Source organism: Fusarium oxysporum, chromosome 4, assembly GCF_000149955.1.
Source record: "Fusarium oxysporum f. sp. lycopersici 4287 chromosome 4, whole genome shotgun sequence".
Lineage (NCBI taxonomy): Eukaryota > Fungi > Ascomycota > Sordariomycetes > Hypocreales > Nectriaceae > Fusarium > Fusarium oxysporum.
In genome coordinates this window covers 4159891-4182444 of record NC_030989.1, presented here as the reverse complement: position 1 = coordinate 4182444, position 22554 = coordinate 4159891, and the positions used below count along the sequence as shown (strand labels likewise).

The window sequence follows — 22554 nt, the reverse complement described above, 5'->3', positions numbered from 1 at the left end:
GATTCGTAGGTGCTAATACCTCCCCTGTCAATTCATCGACAGGGCCAGCTGACAACGTTCCATTCCCAGCGCAACGGGCCAGGCTTTTGGAGGGAAGCTAATCTCGGTATCAACTCATTGAGTTAGGAGAGGCCGATTTCTCCCCATATCAGATGAATTATAATAACATAAAGGGCACGATGATTTGTTGCGAGCATGTATCCGTGCCTATTCCCAACGTTGAGTTTCGTTTCTAGTGCATGATGCGTGACCAAGCAATTACTTGCTTCACAGGTGAGGAAAAAGCAACAAAAGACCCGGCCTCATCAAATGAGCCCCTGTCAGTGGCTTCGTGAACCCTGGCGCGGCTTATTCTCATCAGGGGAAACGTTGATTTATTCCCCTTCCACTCGCGAGCTTCTCCCTTTTGCCCATCGAGCAATCAGAATGAAACAACCGGCGGCGGCAACTAAGGGGACCGGGCTTACCGCAGACTGTATGATGACCTGGGGGGTCTTCTATAATTGAGCGAATGCTTTTATCTGAGCTTTTCTTTTGTCAATGCTATGGATATCAATGGATGGTCTGTGTTCATTGTACATGAAGCGTGGCGTAATCATGTCTCCTCGCTCGTATTGGAGAATGGTTCTAGGCTTGTGTGCACCTCTCTAAGTCACCCACAAGAAACGACAAACAAGCTCTAACCTGCCTCGTAAGAAATGTCTCTCCATCATTCAAACTCATATCCCATCTGAAGCCACATGAGCTTTCCTTCTCTCTATCCCTGTCAATTCACAGCTGTATTTCCGTCAAAGCCCACTTAGAGCTCGCTGATTCCGTACAGGGGGCTTACAGGGGATGTAGCCCGGCTGAGGGGCCGTGCAGGCGCAGGCGCAGGCTTCATTCAGGTGCTCCCCGCCAACACAGTGTCAATTTTAATCTGCCAGCCTAACCAACCAGCCCCCCTCATGGAAATCTCCCATGGATCATCTTTCTTCGTCTTCTTGTTCTACCCTCTCTTCTCTGCACAGCTCTCTCGGAGCCCGACGCCGCCTTCATCGTCCCAGCCATGATATTTCTGTGACGACGATATCTTGATTGTTGGCTGACCCCAAGTCTATTCCATTATTCCATCCACGAAAAGTTATCTTATCGACTTCTCTTCGCCATCTAACGGCCCCTTTATCACTGGATCCTTCGTTACTCTTTCCGACCCGCATACGCACCGCCGCTTGCGTCTATGAACAACACCTCTCCTTTAATCGATAGTTGCTACATCGAATTCCGGTAGCATTGACAACGATATCATTCGACTTTCGATCATAAAACATCTTGGAACAAACGCCGTTCGTTTGCCGCCCTCCACGCATCCTCAAATCTCTTATTTCTAGAGGTCGCGGGCGCCATCAACATGGCCACAATGGCACCCGCACCGACCTCAACCGAGAATATTACTCCGCCACGCAGCAGTCATGGTCATTCAGACTCGTGGGGATACAACATGCCCCAGAAGGAGGTACGAAGCGTGGGAGTTGCCACATGATGGCTGCTACTCCAACTTTTGTCAGGGCGAGGATGCTAATGATTTGCTAGAATTTTGATAATGACATGAACGCTGGCACGAACCATTTTACCACCCAAAATGGCAATTCGAACTCTTACCACTCGGGCATGGACCGAGTTGGCCGAAAAATGAACTCGCACGATAATCTTTCGAGTGCCAAACTTCACAACTCTGTTGACGGAGCTGGAGCGCGCTACATTAGCGAATCCAAGACTAGTCCGGCCTTGAACGGTAACTCATGGGGACAAACCTTTGGCCCTCAGACCGAAGACGAATACAGCCGCAATGCCGTACCTATCGACCAAGAAGTAGTAGTTGTCGACGAAGGTTCCAAGTGGATTCACCGCGACAAGCTGGCAAGGATAGAGAGTGAAGAGCTTCAGGCTGCTGGCATATTTGTTCCAAGAACCCGCAACCACAGCAAACAACGACGAGACCGAAGCCGCAGCGCTATGCGCCGTGGTACTGACGCGTCGGAAAATGGCCCTAGATCCCGAAAGAACTCGACAGCCGTCGAAGGACGAAACCCCGAGATCGCAGGCGAATCGTGGGATTTACGTACCCCAGAAGAGATTGCGGAGGAGGAAAGCAATGCTTATTTCACTTCAAACAGCCACAAAGGAGGCTCTCGCATTCCTGTTGCCAAGGTTAGTCCAGCGCCCATATCTGTTGATCGTTTCGAGCGAGCATCGAGGAAAACGAGCGAGAGCCCCGACGATGAACGGACTTTGACAAATGAAAAGACTCGACCTGGAAGCGCGCACATGATGAAGGGATTCGACGCCATGTCGGCCAATAGCAATCACAACAATAGTTTACCCGCACCGAAACGAACCGCCACCGATACTTCGCCCAAGAAGGGCGCGACGGGCCCAAGAAAGACGTCTGGCCCCTCGAAGACAGGCACGGCAGCGACGGGACGACCAAAGACGAGATCTGGCTCTATTGGAAACAGTATCTCGACTCGACCTTCGACCCGATCTGGGGAATTATCACCAGGAAACAAGGCGCCTGAAGGCGATCCTCCGTGGATGATCAACTCGTACAAGCCCGATCCTCGACTTCCTCCTGATCAGCAACTCCTCCCAACTGTCGCCCGACGCCTACAACAGGAGAAGTGGGAGAAGGAAGGCAAGTTTGGAGATGTATATGACAAAGATTTTCGACCGCTCAACGACAATGAGCTCGGCAAACCGGACCAGCTTGACCAGGCGGACAAGACTGAGGAGACCGACGAGAAGCAACGAGAAACATCACCAGAGGGAGAGTGGCCGCTCAAGCTGGAGCCTACAAAGAGCCCAACTCAGCGCGCTGGCGGATACTCTACTATGCCTAAGATCTCAGACAAGCCCCAGAACAGCCCACTTCCAAGCCCCAGAACACCATTGTCGCCCAATGCACCCAACGCACCTCAAGCGCCAGCGCAAGAACAATCGAAGCCGGAACCATCTACTGAACGACCGGTACAGCAACACCCGCAACAGCCACAACCTGCTGAAGACGACAGCAAGGGAGGCTGCGGATGCTGTGTGGTCATGTAAAGACTTGGTCTTCACCCAGCCTGCCCATGGTCGACGGAACCACGATATCGAGGATACCCATTCCCTTCCCTACGTGTCTGACAACACTTACGACGTAACGAATTTCCTTTACAATCTGCTTGCATTCAGCCATTGTGTTAAATCGTATCATACCAACTCAGCCTGCTATCTCTTTAGCGACGCAACTGCCATTCCCTTTGTCACAACTTTAGCGATCCGTTCCACCCCATCCGGACCAAAGATAGCGACCTTGTCACCGAGACACGACTTCACTCGCGGAAAGGTCAAGCATTCACCGACCTGACAGGCTCAAGCGGTAGGCTGTCTGAGATCTGGTGATGTGAGAGATACACGTCTTTCCCGGAGTCCTTCATTATTTGTATTTAATTATCGGCGTTTGAGCTTTTTGTTTTGCGTTTTGATAGTTGAGTGGTTTTGCCGTTAAAATGGTACTTCTTGTTATATTCTTGCCAAAGGAGGAGGGGACATGAACTGGAGCGGAATGATAGAATTGATGGGCCTTGTGGTGGGATTCGCTCTGACTGAGTGAGCGAGAGTCTGGGTGATACTGGCGTGAGTTAGTTCTAGCGACTGGAACCTGCTCAGTTATCTTGTTATTAGAGATTTTGGAGAGCGAGGTTGAGTGAATCAATAACAAGACGTTAAATTATTAGATGCCGTGCCGTGCCGTGTTTGTGAATGAGCTCACTCTCTTACTGTTTCTTTGAGCCTGAAGAGGTATGTGCCAAGAAACCTTGAACGAATACTCATCACGATGTTACCAAGATATAGCTATGTCTGGCACGAGGATTGAGCATCTCAAGCTGAATATCAGGTATTCTATATCGAAACAAGTTATTCCAAGGTTATACCACCTCAACATCATCAAGTTACCCCTCAGCTCTGAAGCTTTTTCGGAAACCCCGGTCTCAAAAAACGCCCACAACGTCATCATTACTCTTTGGCTGTACGCGTTTCAATCGGGAGATCGGCACATTGAAACTCGCGTGAATTCATGCAGTTCTCATTATTAAAACGAAGGATTACCAGGGAATTGCGTACGGATAACGGCATTCCAGAAACGGGTAATTCGGATCTGATGCGATGCGGTAATGCCCGCGTGTGGAGGTTGTCTTGTTAGTTTACTCCATATGATTTGCATCATCGAGATGCTGACGTAGAGTGAGTGAGATCTGGCTTGGGTATGGGGTATTTATATATAGATTGGGAGATATCTTGGGAATTTTCTTGGCATTTAGGATTCACTTACATGTTTACAATTGCTTCAGTGTAAGATAGCAACCGTGACAATGGTTCATCAGCACGGAGATCATCATAAAATCCCCGCCAAGCACCGGATTCACAAGTAAGACCTGAGCTCTCAACCCAACATCACCATGCACTAACACTCACAGACCCGGAGCATGGCTTCCCGCCGATCATCGCGTGCACAGAGAGTACATGCGCCGCGTCACAAAGTACGCCGACGAGAACCCCAAAGAGCTCGTCCCCGTTCTTCAAGAGTTCAAAGACTTTATTGAGAAGACGCCCCGCGTGTACATGTACTTCATCCAGATGTTTGAGGAGATCCCCCAGAAACACCCGTACCAGAGTGATCCTACTGGTACACCTCAGTTGAGAGACTATGAGCATATGCTGCAGGTACTCAATCACATTTTTAGCACGGCGCCAGAGTGGACGGATGCGGCGGAGAGTGTGGGCATGGTAGGTGTGCCGCTTTGTGCCATCTTTGACTATCCTATGGGAACGCCTAGGTGAGTTTGATTAGAGATGAGGTGAGAAGGTGATTGCTGATCAAGGTAGTGGTTATGCGGCGTTTTTGGACCCTGATGTGAATCGGATGCTGAAGAAGCTTCTCAACCACTGGGGCAAGTTTCTCATGGTATGTTAGTCCATACGAGTTATCCCGACAGTTGCACTGACAACAAGTAGACACCTAAATCGGCTGAAGTTCTGGGAGATCATAAGCAGGGCTGGTTCGGACCCGTGGGTCTGAATGACCTCGTCGAGGTCGCCAACAAGCCCAACAAAACGAACTTCAAGTTTGAGGAGGTCTTTGAGTGTGATCCATCAGCCAAATACTACGGCTTCAAGTCCTGGGACGGTAAGCCAAAATCTTCACCACCATGAACCATAGCTCACAATTGGCATAGACTTTTTTACTCGCAAGGTTCGCGACAGCGCTCGCCCCGTTGCTTCACCAGATGACGACCTCGTCATCGCCAACTGCTGCGAATCACGCGTGTACAACATTGAACGCGACGTGAAACTCCGCGACCGTTTCTTCGCAAAGGGCCAACCTTACTCTATCCTCGACATGCTGGCTCATGATCCTCTGGCTGAGAAATTCGCCGGCGGAACGATCTACCAAGCCTTCCTGTCCGCTCTCTCCTATCACCGCTGGCACACTCCCGTCTCCGGTAAGGTCGTACGTGCCTTCGTCCAAGACGGTACGTATTTCAGCGAGCCTCTATTCGAAGGTGTAGGCGAACCTGGATCGACGGAGATCTCGTCAGCGGGATTGTCGCAGAGTCAGGGATATTTGAGTGCATTGGCAACGAGGGCTATCATTCTGATTGAGGCTGATGAGCCGGCGATCGGACTCCTTGCGTTTGTTGGTATTGGTATGGACGAGGTTAGTACATGTGAGATTACCGTTAAGGAGGGACAGCACGTCAAGAAGGGACAGGAGACGGGCATGTTCCACTTTGGAGGCTCGACGCATTGTGTTATCTTCCGCAAGGGCGTCAAGGTTGAGGGATTCCCCGAGGTTGGTAGGGAGGAGAACGTGCCAGTTCGAAGCCAGCTGGCTGTCGTGAAGAAGTAAGACAGTTCCAGGTAATTCGGGAGATAGTTAAAACAGAGTGTATTACGCTTCGTTTATGCTGTCATTATTTATTTCTTCGCATCTTCCTTCATACCAGACTGAACCCAAGCCTTGGACGCACTAGCCTTTGCCTCAAGTTCCTCCTCACTCAGCTTGGCCAGCTCAAACGCGGTGTGGCGCGTAGGAACATGACGACCAGCCTCGAAACCAGGACGCTCAAGGAGCTTGTAGAGCCACTTCTCGAGGTGAGGGAACTCGGAGAGATCAACGCCAGCCCATTCTGTTTGGGTGTTAGGAAACGGTGGTGGTGATGTTGGGGAACAGAGAGACTTACTTGCGCTGGAGACCCAGCCCCAAATGGAAATGTCGGCGATGGTTACTTTGTCGCCGACGATGTAGCCGGATGATGTCTGGGCGAGGTGAGTGTCGAGGGTGCGGTAGAGACGGCGGGTCTCGTTGGTGTAGCGGTTGATGCCGTACTCAATCTTTTCAGGAGCATAGCCTGCGCATGTCAGTATAGTATCATTAATTGCATGAGTGAGAACATACGCTTGAAGTGGTTGGCTTGACCCTGCATGGGACCGAGGCCACCCATCTGCCACATGAGCTGCGAATTGTTAGTTATGATCCGACAATATAATGAGAAAACTCACCCAGCTGGTCATCTCCCAATGCTCAGCAGATCCATGAGGGAACGAAAGCTTATGATCCTTATCATAGCGATCAACGAGGTACTGCAGCATAGCACCACTCTCAAAAACACGGATTTGCTTGCCGTCGAGAGTATCGGTGAGAGCAGGGATGCGACCGTTGGGGTTGATCTTGAGGAACCACTCTTCCTTCTGCTCATTCTCCGTCATCTTGATAGGATACACCTGGGACCGTCAGTGGTGCACGCATGAATGTGGAGAGTGAGAGATTACTTTGTACTCGAGGTTAAGCTCCTCGAGCAGAATAGAGGGTTTGATGCCATTGGGCGTGTTGGTGGTGTAGAGGGTGATGTCGGTCTTGGTCTTTTGAGCCATTGTGAAGAGTTGTTTTCCCAATTGGGTGATGCGCGATGTCATTAATTAATTTGAGGGTGTAGATATGAGAATGTGACCGAGGGAGGGGAAAGACACTTTATATGATGATATGAGGTTACAGATTCTACATCTGTAGAACTACGGCATAGTGAGGGGTTCCTTTTTCTGGGGATTGGATGGATTATTCATTGTACAGCTGGATTTGGCTTGGTAATCCGGAGTTGGTGGAGGTTGAACCCACATTGGACCAAGGCACATTGCGCGATTGTTACAACAGTCTTTGTAATCAGCCCGTCTCCGAATGCTCCATGGGGAAATACTCCAGTTGTTGCTGATATCGATTGTTTTATTTACGATCCTGAAGGACTCCCCCTTTTGCTCTGATGATATGAGACTGGCTCTTCTGGCAAATCGCTATCAGCGTCAGCACTTTGAGTGAACTACCAGGCCAGGGTCATTGATGTCATTGCTCTGAGCTCCAGACTGTTCGTGGGGTCTCTCCTTTGATTGGCTGAGGTCGAAGTCAACTTTTTCACAGAGTTTTGTTCCTGAGCTGCTCACCAGATTAATTTCTCGACGTTAAGCTTATTCCCATTAGCCCCAACCCATCATTATTTGTAGCAGACTTTCAGAACTATTATATTTGTTCTGGAGTCTCCAGTGCAGCCGTCATATTCTCAGGTTCCCCATCATGGATACGTATCTTTGCAACGGAATTGGTGCCGGATCGGCCCCACTCTCGGCTCCGGACACCGAGTGACCATCGAAACTTGGTGTTAGCGACACCGTATGATCCCGCAAAACACATAAAAGCTGCCGGAACAGACATCCCAAATAAAGTTATCGGCGACTAGTCACTTATTAACTAGATGCTACACTTGGTCTATTTGTTAAGGGTTATGTTAAATTGCTGTCTGAGCTGAACACTTGCATAAGACTTATAAGTCCATGAACCGCTTGAATAATAAAGAGACACTAAAGGATAAATCTTCAAAGGCTGGGGTAGGCACAGGGATCAAAGCATCAAGATTTCTCTGAGTTCGCTGACAATGCTCAGTCTACCACCACTTAGACTTCACAGAGGAATTTATATTCCGTTAAAACTAAAATTAGCTTGTATAACCGCAGAAAGCCTTAGAATTACTAAAAATAATTCTTTTGTTATCTGATAACGATTCGCAGTGTAGGCCTAGCATAAAAGGGATCTCAGTATTGGGCTAAGATGCTGATTACAACCACGTCTTGTTATATTGGCCCTGCATTGGCAGCAATACTCCTAGAGTATCTTTCAATAAAAATAATTACATCACTACAGGAAGCTAAGAGTACAACATGAATCATGGACGTATTTACTTCAGGGCTGAGGCTGTCAGTCGAGGTGGTAAGTGCCAGGTAGCTTCGTGCACGACCATGCTAAAACTCGTCAAGCTTTACACATGGATTCAACGATTTGCGACCCTTAAGTTCCAAAGAGTAAAAGCTTGAATATATGATCTAGATCTAGCAACAATAATCAGTGAGTAGTCACCAGATGAGCCCCAGCATGCCTCCATGAATAGAGTCTCTCTACCTGAATAACTATGTCCTTCCTTCTTCCCCGCAATCACATATATTTCGCTTAGTTCTTGGAGAGACCGCCAACCGAAGCCACATCCTGAGCAGCGTCTTTCTTTAGCTGACAATATCAGGTCTCCTCAAATTTGCGTCGCGGGACGCCCCCTTACTCTCACCAATTTTCCCCCAGAAATCATCAAGTGTATCATCGACAAAATCCTGGATGAAAATAGCCTCCACAAAGAGGAGAGCTGGGAATGGGACTGTTGGTCTGAGCCTGAGCCCGAGCACAATCCTCTTCAGGTATACGTGGATGTCCTCGACCTTGCAGCGACCTGTAAGGACATCCGTAGGCTCGTGACGAAGCAAATCTATATCAGAGATGCGAGGGACAACCATTCGGCAGCTTTGCTAGTATCGGCGAAGCGCAATGACATTGCTGGCGGCATTCGAGCCCTTCATATAGGAGCTAACATCCACTCTGATGATGCGACCGAGACAGTCACCTACTATACCACCGGACCAAACGCTATCAAGACTGGCCATAGGGTTCCTTTGCAACTTGACAACCAAGCAACTGCCATTCACTGGGCCGCTTTCAATGGACACAAGGAAATTGTGCCCCTACTCCTCAATCATGGGGCCAGCATTAACCACAGGGTCAGCATCGATGCTCGTGAGTTGTTTATTCGCCAGAAGTTGCCGGCTGTTCAGCTATACAAGAATTGTACTGTCCTAGATTATTACCCAATCACTTCCACCAGAACAGCTGTGGTGGATAATGAATTTTTAGGCTTGAGGTATTTGGGATCTCCGCAAGCCGTCGACAAGCAATATCGAGTCATAAAGTTAGAGCAAGGTGCAAATACTCTATACTTTGCTGTAGAGGGCGGCAACATTGACATTGCAGAATCTCTCATCAAGGCTGGGGCTGATTTGGTGACACATACTGGGATAGGGCTCACTGCTCTGCATCAGGCAGTGAGCAACGGAGACATAAGCATGGCAAAGGATCTACTCATGGAGGGGATTGATCCGAATAGTGCGGATCCCTTTGGGAAAACTCCACTCCACTTCATAAAATGCTCCGAAGAGGAGATGGCACACCCAGCAGTCAAAATGATCAAGACTCTTGTGGAGCACGGAGCCGACATCAACAGATGGGACCTTCTTGGTAACACACCGCTCCTCACTCATCTGCAAGACTTTGAGCGGAATGATTCTGTCATCGCAGAGTTCATCCGGCAAGGAGCTCACATATACGAGGGCTTTTATGATGATCTCGAAGCGCCTCTCAATGAACTCAACCAAGAGTGCCATGGCATATATCGGATTTGTTGGCCCAGGCTGCGAACCGGTTCCTCTGCCGCATAACCATGACACCGGAATGGAATGGTCTGAGACCCGAGAGGCCATCTTTTGCCATTTCTATAAACTCATTCACCAGACAGACAAGTGCCGGAAGGGTTGGCTGAATTCTCGCCCAAGGAATGGGAAGAGTCCTGGGAGAAGCCCTCATTGTCTATGTGGATGCTCCACTGTTGGGGAATCTAATATAGAGGAGCCTAGACTATTGAGCTTCAACTAGAGTGAAAGATACATATGAGGAGGGTGATAATGAATCGAAAAATGAAACCTCTGACGAAAGAGTTGGTGGCTGGCAGTGATAAAGAAGAGAAGAAGAGTATGCGGTGGTCATGTTGACTATCGAAAGATTGTCAAATTCTACGCCGGAGTTTTGTTTTTCAATAGAGAGAGAGAGAGACGGGAATACTGGTGAGCGATGATGAAAGTTCATATGGAATCTTGATAAAGTGTCTGTATTATTGGCTGATTTCATCGTGGACGCAGACTCGCAGTAATAATGTTGAATGATATAAGATACCAAAGTTCTCCGGAAAGGGGCAACTGAGAAAGAAATAGAAAATGGTTTACTAGTTTATTTACCCCAACATCGAACCACTGAAAAGAGTCATCATGAGGAACTTGTCCTGGACTGCTAAGCATTCTGCAATTTCCAGGTGTCGTGCCTTATGAGCTTGACTATGCCTTGCCAGTACTTCCACAAATATCTATCCATCTCTCAACCTCGGCCTGTAGTATCTCTATCCCTTCATCTACACGCTGCATGAAAGGTTTATGTGCATTCTCCTTCAAGTGGACATGCCAGACCTCCAAGAGCAATTTGTTGACATTGAGCTTCACGGCTCCAGCTTTGATACAGTCTTGCATGATCTGAGCAGTGAAGTCATTTGTCCCGTGAAGCGCCATGAATGCATGCCCACGGATCTGTTTATCAATAGATGAGAGTCTGGCAAGGTCGAGGTCCGGTCCTTTGGGGCCATAATCACCGTGAATATTGCCGACGCTCGGGGCCAGGATGTCTATACCTGCTTTGAGGAAGTTTTCTACCTCCTCGGGAGAAGTGAATAAGGCTGTCCCTGTATTAGACAACTGTTACTATGGCGATGAGAGGTACTAACCTTCAAGATCATCAGTATCAGCAATGCCATCTTCCCCCCCATTGATCCGTCCACTCTCTGCCTCGACAGCAATACCCCGCTTATGACACAACTTCGTCAATGCAGTAGTCTTAGCAAGATTTTCCTCATGATCGTAATGGCTCATATCAACCATGATAGAGTCAAAAGGTAAAGTTTTCACAACCTCTTCGATCTGTGAAACATCTTGTGCATGATCAAGATGAAGAGAGAGCGGTACGGTCGCTGATTTGATAGCCGCAGATGCTGCCCAGGCTAGAGTTGGTAGCTGTCTCAGGGTAGAGGGGAATAGAAGGAGAACCAGTGGGGATCGTTTTGCTTCGGCTGCTTTGACTATGGCTGTGAGATGTTCGATATTGTAGCTGAGTATTATAGTTAGTACGAAGCGCCAACGATACTGCGGAAGGCAAACCATATTGCTGCTAAGACCCCATAGTTACCCTTAACAGCATCTTCTAAGATACGTAGGGTTCGGTTCATGTTTCTCAAGTTTTCAGTTGGTTCTGGCATGATGAACTGGTATACAATGAGTTATCTGTTGAGGAGCAAACCGATTGGATGGGGTGACATAGACAGCATCAGCGTATCTGGTTTAGTCATCATCCAATAAGGAAATTAGAGCCACCAACTCCTCATTTGGGCGAGGTGTTAACGGCAACAGGATTAAACAAGTTTCATAGACTTTATTTTACCCGATTTGGCAAACTCACATAGCGTAGAAGTTGACAGATAAATTTATGATATGCTTACATATAGTAAATGTTATATTCATGTGTCCTGAGACCACTGTGTTTCTTGATTGTTCGATTTGAGTGAAGATACTGACTGGCAAAGCCTGATGTTACTGCGAAATGTTTCCACAAACGAGGTCATATATATGTATATACAGTTCACCAGTTATGAGACCGAAAACCCGACAATGTTCAACTATCCCTTTGCAATCTACAGAACCCATCTCCCTCCAGCGAGCCCGTCATAGAGTCCGTATGTACCTTACAAGTTGGCCAACCTATCATCCACCGATATGCTCATTCTAGCAATTTGCTTCGATAGTTTATCCTCGATAGAGAAAATTTATAGCCCTTTGACGAGGATCCTCTTGATCCGTGATGTTTCTGCGGATAAGCTGAGACAATGCCATGATGCAGCAAGAAAGGTTCTTATTTTGAAGTATCCAGCAGAATTTCAAGAAGAGAAAGACAATACAAAATTATATGATGCAAAGAAGTTCCGTAATGTGTCCTGATACATGAGGCAAAGAGCTTCCTGATGTTGTGTTCGTGAATCGTGTTCCATGATCCACCCCAGTGCGATCGATGCTAGCGTGATTTATGCGCTTCAATGGATAAGATCTCGGTATCCGGATCGGCCGTCAAAATATTTCATTCATCTATTTCCCGATCGGGTTGCGAACAGTATACACTGGTGTTCGTGCCGTTGTGGTGTCGTATTCGTTTCTAGGAGCCTGTGCCTGAGAGTATCGGGGACCCGAAGCTAATCGGTGAAGTGAAGTTTGCGGTGACGATGTTGCTTGATCTGAGTCAGCAAGAGTCTAATAAGGAAGTGCGCAATGCTCAAGAATGCAGGAATATCAAAGAAGGTGATGAAGCGGCAAGGTAGGGCAAAATTATGTATCAAGATGTGCAAGAGTAGTTCTTGTAGATAGTGACGAGGACCCCAGATAAACAGGTCGATAGCTAAAAGAAAGCTAAATCTGGGAAGTGTATATCGAAAAGCCTACTCAGTCGCTCTCCGATTGCAGTGACCGAGGGCTCTCGATGGCTCGTGACCTGCTTGAGCTATTGCATACTCTGAGCTCAGGGTCAGTCACAAGGGCTCTCTGCGCATGGTAGGAGAATCCGCGGGGCGAAGGAATAAGAAATAATATACTATACCTCTCTTCAGACACAAGAGACAGCTCGCATAACATATCGCCGTGCTCAACCTGGCTAAGAACCTCGTGTACGCTCGTGTTTTGCCGTAGCATATCAAGAATGACATGCGCTTCTTTGTGGTCTCGTGATCGAAGTAAGTAGACAAGCTTTTGATAATCCGTCTTTTCGATTTGTAGATGTTCGTAACGTTGTCGTAACTCGTGATCTTTATTCATGGGCGCGTAGTTGCATTCTGACCCAGCTCGGATACAGCCTTTACAGCGAGGTCGATTCCCATTGCACTACGATAAAAGGTTAGATACCAATTTGAGGAGCATTCGAGAGACTAACTCTGATCTTTCGCTTTCGACAGGTTTTACAGGCAATCATGACACCGACTCTGGGGTAACGCGGGAGGACGACGCGGGGTTTAGGGGCAGGCGGTAGTTCAGTGGCAGGGAGAAGTGTGCGTTGATGGCCTTGGCTAAAACCAGCCATTGTTCATATAATATCGAGAAGTCGTAGTTCGTGGACGATTGGAGCGTTTTACCCTAAAAGGTATCTGGTCCAGAGAATAAGAGAGGAACTACATCAAGACAAGCAGAATTCGGCTTGGTGGACGTGAGGTATATCAGTGCAAACTGACAAGTTCCCCTTGCCTATCACAGTAAGGGACTTACCCGAGACTGTGAAACCTACCATTGGCCGCTTACCTCTTGCCGCCATCATTTCAACGTCTCTGAACCATGCCAATGACCGCATATCGACCCTAGTCTTTTCTCCGAGGAGTGCATGAAGGCCCTGCACCTTTCCAACAGAGTCTATAGAGCAACCAATAGTCTCACCTCCGGTCGCAGCCCTCCGCTAAACGTGGTTGGGCCCTCCACTAGTCAAACTGTAAAATGATCGTCATAATAGCCGCATATCCTAAAAATGTGACAAGAACCTGGCATTATGACTACGAAACGGGTCATTTGTATATTAACAGGGGTTATGTGCTTTGAACAGCGAGACACACCAATCAAGATGATAAATTACTGGTCCAGAGCTTTCGGGAGAAGACTGCTAGTGGTATCCTGGCACACCAAGTCGACGGACCGCGGCTGTCAAGCGGGACTTAACCGCAAATCATACCTGCAGCAGTACCCCGAGAAATAAAGGGTAAATACGTTAAGTTGTTCTTTACTGCATTGAGAGTGGGAAGACCACATTTTAGACCGTTTGTGTTGCGTTGAGCTCCATTTCAGCTCAACAGTTCCAGGACCACATAAAACCAGCATTCCACCCCTGTCAGAATGATGAGAGGCGTGGAGGGTTCAGAATAATCAGAATCTACCCGATTATCGATCTTTTATCAACCATCCAATACATAGTTGAACCATGAAGTAAGTACTGCTGAAAATACAATTTGTTAATCGTACCTCAGCTCCTGATTTCAGTTGCCGTATCAGGTTGAAGGCACAAAAAAGGAAAACCGATCAGCACATAACTGTCGTCGTGCATAGGTAGGGGCCATTACGGATGTCTTTCTTCATATCCAGCTTTATATTCCTACTCGCATAATGGACCTCACAGAGACATGGAAAGACGTTGACTTCAACTTAAAGAAAAACCAACCCCGGTTCGCCAGTTGGACATGCATTGCGTGTTTTCAGTTGTCTATCAACAAGCTATTATGATTTGTAAGGTCTTGTAGCCTTACAAGGAAGTGGCAAACTCCGTAACCCATCACCAGGCCAACATAGGGGCGAAACACACGGTTGACCGTTATATACCGTCAGTCTAGTCACACTGACCGTAAGAAATACTGAATTATTGCTGATAGCCAAGACCTGCCCCTGTCTATAAAGTTCAAGTGTACCAAGTCCCGCAAAAAAGAAAAGAAAAAGAAAAAAGGTAATTCCTGCGTCACCAGCACTACACCGCGCTTTTCCCTCTCTTATCATAAGCCTTGCGACCTTCCTCCTTGAGCCGGGAGTCGTCCGGTCGAGTAAGATCAACCTGCGGCATCAAGAAAAACGCTAGCACGAATGCCAGACTTGCGACGCCGGCGCCTATAAGGAATATTATGCGGAATCCTTGTCTGTATGCTGGGATGAGAACTGAGCGGATCTTCTCAGCTTCGCTTGGTGAGACTGTGTCTAGGAATGTTTGAGGATTGCCGAGCAATGTCTTTGAGCCGTGTCTATCTAGATTAAGGGAGGATAGAGAGCCTGCTATGACGTTGTTCCTGGAGTGATATCAGCGAATGTTGGTTAAAATGGCTTTTTAGCTTGACATACAGAACTGTCCCGCAGACTGCAAGTCCTAATGTTGCCCCCAAGTTTCTCACAAAACTATCATGTTCTGTCAGATTTGTCTTCGACACACGTTATGGGTCTGTCACTTACTTGCGGAATGATGTGACAACAGCCATATCACGCCTCTCGACCCCAAGCTGGCGTAGCAATGAGCGCACTATCACCGTCAGTCAAAGCTCACTTGAACGTCACAATTTTAACTCACGGCTGCAGCGTATTGCCAACACCCACTCCAATTAGTACCGAATAACCGATTTGTTTCCCAACGCCCGTATTCTCATCAAGAGTTGACATTAAGCCAAGACCTACAGCCCAGCACAACCAGCCAAACAAGATGCACTCACGGTACCGACCGATCCAGTGTACGATGAGTCCAGAGAAAGTGCTACTGGCTGTTTGTAGTAGTGTGATGGGGAGAAGCATTACTCCGGATTTGGTGGCGGAGTAGCCGTAGACGAGTTGGTAAAAGGAGGGGATGTAGTAGACTTGCATGACGAAGTTCCAACCGTTGATAGCCATGGTCAGACATGCGCCGTTGACGATCTTCGACTTGAAGATGTGCACTACGTATTTGTCAGGGAATGCTTCTGATCGTAGCATGGAGTTTCTTACACGGTATCAATGGATATCGAGGGCCTTTCCACTGCCATAGCATGAAAGCAACTGATGCAGCTGTGCCCACTACCAATGTTGCGATAACCTGAGCGGAGTTCCAGGAGTACTCTTTTCCTCCCCAAGTTAATCCCAGAATAACGACTGTCATTCCAGCCAAGGCGAGAAATATGCCCAGAAAGTCGACTGCCTTCAGCTTTCTATTTATCACGTCAGTTGGAACCCTACCATCTCCTAAAGGAACTCACAGTCTCCAATCTCCTTCGACTTTCTTTAATGGCATGAAGAATAATACACAAAGGGTCGTCAATAGAGTTAGTGGTAGTTGCATCCTGAAGATCCATCGCCAAGAGTCCTCAGAACTCGACGAGAGTGCACCTCCGATGACGGGACCTATGCCATTTGCGAGAGCAACGACGGCACCCTTGGAATATTGTTAGCCATGATGATACAAGCCTCGGTTATAGCAAGCTCACCAATATTCCTTGATACTTCCCCCTCTCTCGCAGAGGGACTACATCGCTCACTATGAGCTGCGCAACGGTCATAAGCCCTCCACCTCCAATACCTGTAAAGGCTCGGAAGATTGTGAGTTGCAAGACAGACTGCGCTAAGGATGAGGCTAGTGATCCGATAAAGAATATTGCAAGGCCCAATAGCAGAATGATCTTGCGAGACCAGATATCGGATAACCTTCCATACATGAGCTGTCCAACTGTTGAAGTTCTGTTATTGTTAGCATAGTCCCGCACCGATGCTGATGATGCTTACATGAAATATCCGCTTGCTATCCACGAAACCTGGGCTGTTGACCCCAAAGCATTTCCGATGATGTATAAACTGGTGGCCAGCATAGTCTGGTCCATCAACGCCAGCAAATCTACACTTGCACATGCGAGAAATATCTACAGATCCAGTTAGCATGGCGATGTCATTGTTTCTTGAGAGTTGAGACTTACTGTGATGATGGCTCGCTTTGGCACATAATTTGTCTGCTCATTGAACTCATGGGTCTTTTCATTGTCGCCTGAATCAACGACAATAGTGTTTGTTGAGCCCATATCACGGGTCATGACCGCGTTGGCGTCGGGTTCCCGATTTTCTGTCATTGTGTTTGGTGTCGCGGCGACTCGACCTCCTAAGCGCTGATGTGGGAGAAACTGCAGTGGGAGTTCCTTTAATCCTGATGGTGGAACGGAAGTCGCCTTGACGGTGAGCAAGTCCCTCTGTGGCGGCGTTCAACCTCGCTCAAACTTGCTCAAGGATCGGCATTGAGCAAGCAACCCTTTTGGCTGAAACAAGGTTATTTTCCAGGTACACCGCTTCAACTACCTGTCAACTACCTCATCGTGTACCTTGAGCCATTATTGCCCCTTTGTTGTTATGAATGGCTTTTATGTAAATCAAGCCTCGTAGTCCAATAAAGTCTGGTGCGATTGGCTCTTAAACTGACGCAAAGGTGTCATTGCTAGGGATCGGCAACTAAGGTTGCAACAGCGCGGGTTTTGCAAATAATAATGTTGCAACGTGGATTAAAGACAGCTCTAAACACGCTACAATACTTTCTCATACGAGCTAATTGAGCATATTTGCGAAAATTCGCGAGAAACATGCTCGTTGATGACTATGAGGCTTTCACGATGCTCAATAGACTTTCTCACAGATCAGTCTCAATAACACTGTCCTCATCACAAAACATGGAGGAAATCTTTTTGGTAAGCGTTCGAGGACAAAATAAGAAGTAATATAAGATCTATCAAGGTGTTTCTAGAAGTAATTAATTGGACCCCAAATTATGGATAATATTAAGCATCTCCACCATGAGCCGCCTTGATGGAAAACTATCAGGGTCCTTTTCTCCCAACGCTGATACAAGCTTGCGGGAATAACCAAGGCTATTGCAAATCATACTCAAAAGAAGGAGTAAAAGTTCCTTGCGCGAGCGATATCTGACCAATTATCTTGGCCATATGCATCTCATCTCATGAATGGCACCACCCTGATGGTCAATTTCTCGTATGCGCCACTTCAAGTCTCCAATGCCTCATCGAAACAAGCATTAAGAACCTTAATGACCTGCTTTACTAGAGTAGTTCTGTTAGTAATTCGTCAGATGAAATCCATTTAGAGATGAATATTTGTCGATCAGAAAGAGATTTCGAGTAAAACACTTCAACGAGCTTCCCTCTAGGGCCACTTGACTCAGTGGCCCCCATCTTCTCTATCCATGATACTCTGATCTGCCCTCTAACGATGAAGATCTCGGTAAAGCGACTCATGCACTCTTATGGATATTGAGTCTTTTCATTGGTATACGGTTACATTCAAGAAAGAAAATGCGTTGTTCGGTTTGACATCCCACGCTCCGTGCAGATGCCGAGCAAAACCTGCTACCACCCAATGGCCAAATAAAAAAGGCTGGTAAGCCTGCGAAGTACGATCTCCGACTTATATAGCTACTTGGTATCCAGGTTCTCTGTTGGTTCTACCTCTACAGTCTCCAAGCCATAACCTTATTCCAACATGGCCAGCCCCAACCCCCTCAACGTGTACCATGGACAAGACTCCATCCAGAAGTACTTCGATCCAGAAACAGCACCGCCGCTACCGCTTGTCGAGATTCCCGACTCGCTTAATCCCTATCGTCAAGATGGAGTACGTATTTATGCCAAGATGATGACTATGCATCCTGCGAACAACGTCAAAGCGATGCCAGGTACGGCACCCTGTTTTGGGCTTTATATGCTTAGCTCACTGGATGATAGCCTTGAATCTTCTTCAAAATTGTGTCGTTCCTGGCAAGACAAAGGCTGTTGTCGAGTACAGCTCTGGATCAACTGTCCTGTCCATGTCATTGATTTCACGAGCGATTCATGGAGTCGATGATGTTCGAGCGTTCTTGAGTAACAAGACGAGCTCAACAAAGCTTAAACTCATGCAGTTCTTTGGCATTGACATGTGAGTCACCAGAACACCGATAAACATCCAAACAGGTCTTCACTCTAACGCTTCATACGTATAGCACGCTGTTCGGCGGTCCGTCCCAGCCAGAGCCTCTCGACGAGCGCGGTGGCATCAGAGCTGCTCAAAGGCTTGCGCAAGAATCAGATGCGACCATCATCAACCCAAATCAATATGAGAACGATCTTGTAGGACTTCTGTCAATCGCAATGCAAGGCTAGTGTTAACATCAGAACAGAACTGGAATGCCCACGTCAAGTGGACTGGTCCACAAATCTACAAGCAGTTACCAGAGATAAACGTCATCTGTGCTGGCATGGGGACCTCAGGCACGCCAACATACTCCCTTTATGAAATTCTTTTAACTAATGAGAGACAGGAACTATGACTGGACTTGGCACATACTTCAAAGATGCAAAGCCTACAGTATACCGACTTGGGTCAGTCAAACCACCATTAGCATGATAAAATCCATCGGGGCCATCAATACTAACTACGATTCAGTGTTTGCACAGCACCCGGTGACCGAGTCCCCGGCCCCCGATCCTTCGCTCTCATGGCTCCCGTCCAGTTTCCCTGGAAACGGGCAGTCGATCATATCGAAGAAGTCGACTCTCACAACTCTTTCTCCATGTCGTTAGATCTCTGCCGAAACGGTATCGTCTGTGGACCTTCTTCAGGTTTCAACCTTAAGGGTTTGTACCAGCTTATAGAAAAGCGTAAGGCTGAAGGTACTCTGTCAGACCTGGCTGGACCAGACGGAACTGTCAACTGTGTCTTCCTATGCTGTGACCTGCCTTATCAGTACATCAACGAGTACTTTGACAAGCTTGGAGAGAGCTACTTCCCCTCCATCAAGAACGGGGTAAGTCTAATATCTCAAGAGTTTTAGCGGGAACTAACACTATCACAGGACCTCTTGGAAGTCGACTTGTATCGGTATGATGAAAAATGGGAGAGATCAGCATCCGAGGCCCTCGGTGCATTCTTTGACGTTGACAGAGGAGCACTTCTCGACATGGTCCTTGCCGACCCCAAGACAGGATCTGTCAATACCGTCGACTTACAGAGCATTCTGAGATCCAAACAGGACACTACTATAATCGATCTACGCCAACCTGACGACTTCAGCATGTTCCATCTACCAGGCGCTGTCAATATGCCTTTTGTCCAAGACGGCACCCCAAGCCCATTCTCTGATGCAAAGCTATTGGAATCACTATGGAAGAATCTTGATGGGGCTTTTAAGGCTCCAGGAGCAGAAGTCCAGTCTCTTCTCAGCGGAAGACGAGTTCTTATCACATGTTACGATGGCGACAGCGCTCGAGTTGCAACCAGTGTCTTGAGGGCCAAGGGATATGAGGCGGATAGTATCAGAGGTGGGTTTCAGGCATTGAACAAGATGAGACAGAGCTCAAACCAAACCCCTATGGCTGGATCTCGAGAATCATCGCCTTGGGTGGATTTGAGTCAGGAGGCACTGAGTGTTGGCGCGTCACAGTCTGCTCGCGTTTCTCTATAGCGGTCTAGGCATGCTTGGCCGAGGGTACCTAGTATAGATACTTACGAATAGCATACGAAGAAGGATGTAACTAAGTTTAGATATCCCGCGCACTGGTAAATATTGTCAATCATATGTAGTTTATAAGATTCTATCCTATTTGGCAATTCGTCAAGGTGAGACGAATAATCTCACAATGTAGGCATGGTCCTGCTGTCCAAGCACTATGCTTCAAAGGCATTTATATATAAAGTGAAAGCCTCGTCACTCCGAAGATCATGTCGCGAGAAGTCTAGCTCACTCCCCAGGCTCCAAGGACATTCTTCCTTCCCTCCCCCTTTGCCTTGCGACTCCCATTCTCCAATTTTCTAACCCTGTTCACTATCAATCCCACAGAGATCGGCCCAATGATCGTACAGAGTGTAATAGCCCAGGTGACAATCAGAAAGATCTCAGAGGACTGGCCATCCGCCGTTGCACCAAAGATACCCTTGCTTTCAGCCAGTGCCGAGATCAGATATCCGATCTCACCTCGAGCTACCATGCCGATGCCAACGATACATGCTGGATACAGAGACAAGGCTTTCTCGGGCTTCGGTGTCGAGTTACGCACTTGTGGAGATGCCTCAGAGGTATCTGTGTCAGTGACGGGTTCCAGAGGGACAGCATCACGTCCTTCTCCTACCTGCGCTGCACTAGCCCCATCGCGAGGTGATGAGTTGTCTGCGCATTGAGCACCAGGCACCAATCCTTTAGAAGACTTTTTGAGCTTGGGCGAAAGTTTATGAGAAAGCTGCACAAGAGCCCGGAAAGGGTTTTCGAATGACATAAGCCAAAGACCACAAGCAAGCTTGGCAAATATCATAAGGATGGTGTAGATCACGCCGCGCCATACGATGGGGCCTGTGAATAGCTTTGTGATGGGCACGGAAAATCCAATAGAGGCCTAGTTCCAGTCAGACTTGTTCAGTGATGGGTTAGAAGTTGGGAAACTCACAAAGAAGAAAGGCTTGAGAATGTGTTGAAGGGCAGGTTCATAGTAATGGTGAAAGATCTCGGCACCTGAACCACCTTCCATGACCTTTGTGAGAACCCTGCTCTCTGGAGCCGGCTCTTGGGTTGCCAACTCTTCAGTAACCACACTTTCTCCCGTGGCTTCAGTCGCATTGGTATCGGTCTTTCGGGCTTCGAGATGAGGAACATCGGAATCCCACCAACTGATAGTCGCACCCGCTATATAAGCAGCCAAGAGGCTCGAAGTGCCTGCAAAAGTCGCACCAATGACTATACCTAGGAGATATGTGGTATGAATAACAAAAGCAGTCTGACTCATACCGAAAATCTTTGAAATTCTATAAGTCGGATTGGCCTTTCGGAAAGCATTGAGTCGAACAGTAAGAGGTAGAACGATGAATCTGCCAAGAACAGGAATGATAATTGCAAAACCAAGAGAGACAACGACAGGTCTGACGACTGTGATGGCATCAAAGGCATCGCCACCGAGGTTTGAGATAACCTGGACCATGATTAGGCCTATGACATCATCCATCATGGCAGCACTTGTCAAAACAACGCCGAGACGTGTTGCAGAAAGACCGCTTGTGCCGAGGATAGTAAACGTTGTACCGAGACTTGTAGAGCACAAAGCAGCACCAGCAGCAAAGGATTGCAATGGAGTTGCGTTAAGCATAGGCATAACTGCAAAAGAGAGGCCGATTGGGAGAACAATTCCAGTAGTAGCCACGATGGATGAAAGACCAAGATTAGCCTTGAGAGATCTAAAAGATGTTGACAACCCGCCTATAACACAAATTAGAAAGCAGTCTATGCACCAATGGAAATCGAATTGCCTTCAAAAACTAGGAGGATGAGACCAAGGTATCCAAGCTGCACTATCGCATCTTCAACCTCCCAGGAGAGCCATTTTGCACCTGGTGTTCCCCAAGCAATACCCAGCGCTATTTGGCCAATTAGACCGCAATATGCGATTTTATCGAGGCCATAATTGACTAAACTCAAAAGAAGAAGAAAGCTTGATAGAATGGCAATGACTGTTATCGAAGGCTCGTGGTATGGAAGTGAAGCTTCCATTTTGCAGACAATGATGTCGACTGCATTTTGCTAGTCTGGAGTTGAAGCAGGTTTAGATATGCCGGAGTTTTAATTCTCCGACTCGGTTCGGGAATAAGACATGTAACACACCACACAGTAGAACCAAAGTACACGAGCTTTAACCACCAAATGTCCAGTTTCATAGACTACTGCTTGCAGCAGTCATATGATTCTTATAATTC

The 22554-nt window shown here is 47.6% G+C and overlaps 9 protein-coding genes across 17 annotated transcripts; 4 read left to right on the top strand and 5 right to left on the bottom strand.

The window, feature by feature from the left end:
- The first annotated feature begins 843 nt into the window (after positions 1 to 843).
- Positions 844 to 3935, top strand: FOXG_04330 (uncharacterized protein). Of its 2 annotated transcripts, XM_018382322.1 has the most exons (3): positions 844 to 1495; positions 1573 to 2190; positions 2287 to 3935. In XM_018382322.1, the coding sequence occupies exons 1-3, from the start codon at positions 1391 to 1393 to the stop codon at positions 3082 to 3084; spliced, it is 1521 nt and encodes a 506-aa protein (XP_018239015.1). In that variant the 5' UTR covers positions 844 to 1390; the 3' UTR covers positions 3085 to 3935. The 2 variants fall into 2 exon arrangements, with proteins under 2 accessions (XP_018239015.1, XP_018239014.1); XM_018382321.1 differs by having other exon boundaries at positions 1573 to 3935.
- A 138-nt stretch (positions 3936 to 4073) lies between these two features.
- On the top strand, positions 4074 to 6477 carry FOXG_04329 (phosphatidylserine decarboxylase). 2 transcript variants are annotated; one of them, XM_018382320.1, is made up of 6 exons: positions 4197 to 4220; positions 4272 to 4450; positions 4500 to 4859; positions 4909 to 4987; positions 5038 to 5209; positions 5259 to 6477. In XM_018382320.1, the coding sequence occupies exons 2-6, from the start codon at positions 4395 to 4397 to the stop codon at positions 5930 to 5932; spliced, it is 1341 nt and encodes a 446-aa protein (XP_018239013.1). In that variant the 5' UTR covers positions 4197 to 4220; positions 4272 to 4394; the 3' UTR covers positions 5933 to 6477. The 2 variants fall into 2 exon arrangements, with proteins under 2 accessions (XP_018239012.1, XP_018239013.1); XM_018382319.1 differs by having other exon boundaries at positions 4074 to 4450.
- FOXG_04328 (glutathione S-transferase) lies at positions 5420 to 7167 on the bottom strand (the record flags this gene model as incomplete). 2 transcript variants are annotated; one of them, XM_018382318.1, is made up of 5 exons in its annotated part: positions 5420 to 6212; positions 6267 to 6434; positions 6482 to 6539; positions 6586 to 6807; positions 6856 to 7167. In XM_018382318.1, the coding sequence occupies 5 exons, from the start codon at positions 6997 to 6999 to the stop codon at positions 6001 to 6003; spliced, it is 804 nt and encodes a 267-aa protein (XP_018239011.1). In that variant the 3' UTR covers positions 5420 to 6000. The 2 variants fall into 2 exon arrangements, with proteins under 2 accessions (XP_018239011.1, XP_018239010.1); XM_018382317.1 differs by having other exon boundaries at positions 5950 to 6434; positions 6856 to 6999.
- Positions 7168 to 8289: 1122 nt separating this feature from the next.
- Positions 8290 to 9885, top strand: FOXG_18800 (uncharacterized protein; the record flags this gene model as incomplete). The annotated part of the gene is made up of 2 exons (XM_018398943.1): positions 8290 to 8338; positions 8702 to 9885. The coding sequence occupies 2 exons, from the start codon at positions 8290 to 8292 to the stop codon at positions 9883 to 9885; spliced, it is 1233 nt and encodes a 410-aa protein (XP_018239009.1).
- A 425-nt stretch (positions 9886 to 10310) lies between these two features.
- FOXG_04326 (tagatose 1,6-diphosphate aldolase) lies at positions 10311 to 11542 on the bottom strand. 3 transcript variants are annotated; one of them, XM_018382316.1, is made up of 4 exons: positions 11425 to 11540; positions 10995 to 11374; positions 10863 to 10946; positions 10316 to 10800 (listed from the first exon to the last, which is right to left on the bottom strand). In XM_018382316.1, the coding sequence occupies exons 1-4, from the start codon at positions 11520 to 11522 to the stop codon at positions 10760 to 10762; spliced, it is 603 nt and encodes a 200-aa protein (XP_018239008.1). In that variant the 5' UTR covers positions 11523 to 11540; the 3' UTR covers positions 10316 to 10759. The 3 variants fall into 3 exon arrangements, with proteins under 3 accessions (XP_018239006.1, XP_018239007.1, XP_018239008.1); XM_018382314.1 differs by having other exon boundaries at positions 10311 to 10946; positions 11425 to 11542; XM_018382315.1 differs by having other exon boundaries at positions 10311 to 10919; positions 11425 to 11542.
- A 262-nt stretch (positions 11543 to 11804) lies between these two features.
- Positions 11805 to 13539, bottom strand: FOXG_18799 (uncharacterized protein). 2 transcript variants are annotated; one of them, XM_018398942.1, is made up of 3 exons: positions 13238 to 13539; positions 12908 to 13188; positions 11805 to 12823 (listed from the first exon to the last, which is right to left on the bottom strand). In XM_018398942.1, the coding sequence occupies exons 1-3, from the start codon at positions 13382 to 13384 to the stop codon at positions 12754 to 12756; spliced, it is 498 nt and encodes a 165-aa protein (XP_018239005.1). In that variant the 5' UTR covers positions 13385 to 13539; the 3' UTR covers positions 11805 to 12753. The 2 variants fall into 2 exon arrangements, with proteins under 2 accessions (XP_018239005.1, XP_018239004.1); XM_018398941.1 differs by having other exon boundaries at positions 11805 to 12542.
- An 882-nt stretch (positions 13540 to 14421) lies between these two features.
- Positions 14422 to 17569, bottom strand: FOXG_04325 (uncharacterized protein). Of its 2 annotated transcripts, XM_018382313.1 has the most exons (9): positions 16758 to 17569; positions 16570 to 16703; positions 16275 to 16524; positions 16047 to 16222; positions 15799 to 15998; positions 15392 to 15749; positions 15277 to 15343; positions 15169 to 15222; positions 14422 to 15116 (listed from the first exon to the last, which is right to left on the bottom strand). In XM_018382313.1, the coding sequence occupies exons 1-7, from the start codon at positions 16905 to 16907 to the stop codon at positions 15304 to 15306; spliced, it is 1308 nt and encodes a 435-aa protein (XP_018239003.1). In that variant the 5' UTR covers positions 16908 to 17569; the 3' UTR covers positions 14422 to 15116; positions 15169 to 15222; positions 15277 to 15303. The 2 variants fall into 2 exon arrangements, with proteins under 2 accessions (XP_018239003.1, XP_018239002.1); XM_018382312.1 differs by having other exon boundaries at positions 14422 to 15222.
- Positions 17570 to 17879: 310 nt separating this feature from the next.
- Positions 17880 to 20490, top strand: FOXG_04324 (cysteine synthase A). Its single transcript, XM_018382311.1, has 7 exons — positions 17880 to 18514; positions 18564 to 18756; positions 18821 to 18947; positions 18998 to 19088; positions 19139 to 19199; positions 19264 to 19624; positions 19673 to 20490. The coding sequence occupies exons 1-7, from the start codon at positions 18322 to 18324 to the stop codon at positions 20279 to 20281; spliced, it is 1635 nt and encodes a 544-aa protein (XP_018239001.1). The 5' UTR covers positions 17880 to 18321; the 3' UTR covers positions 20282 to 20490.
- On the bottom strand, positions 20151 to 22370 carry FOXG_04323 (uncharacterized protein). 2 transcript variants are annotated; one of them, XM_018382309.1, is made up of 3 exons: positions 22111 to 22370; positions 21258 to 22060; positions 20151 to 21206 (listed from the first exon to the last, which is right to left on the bottom strand). In XM_018382309.1, exons 1-3 carry the CDS (start codon positions 22349 to 22351, stop codon positions 20553 to 20555), a joined length of 1698 nt encoding a protein of 565 aa, XP_018238999.1. In that variant the 5' UTR covers positions 22352 to 22370; the 3' UTR covers positions 20151 to 20552. The 2 variants fall into 2 exon arrangements, with proteins under 2 accessions (XP_018238999.1, XP_018239000.1); XM_018382310.1 differs by having other exon boundaries at positions 21258 to 22370.
- Positions 22371 to 22554: the final 184 nt, after the last annotated feature.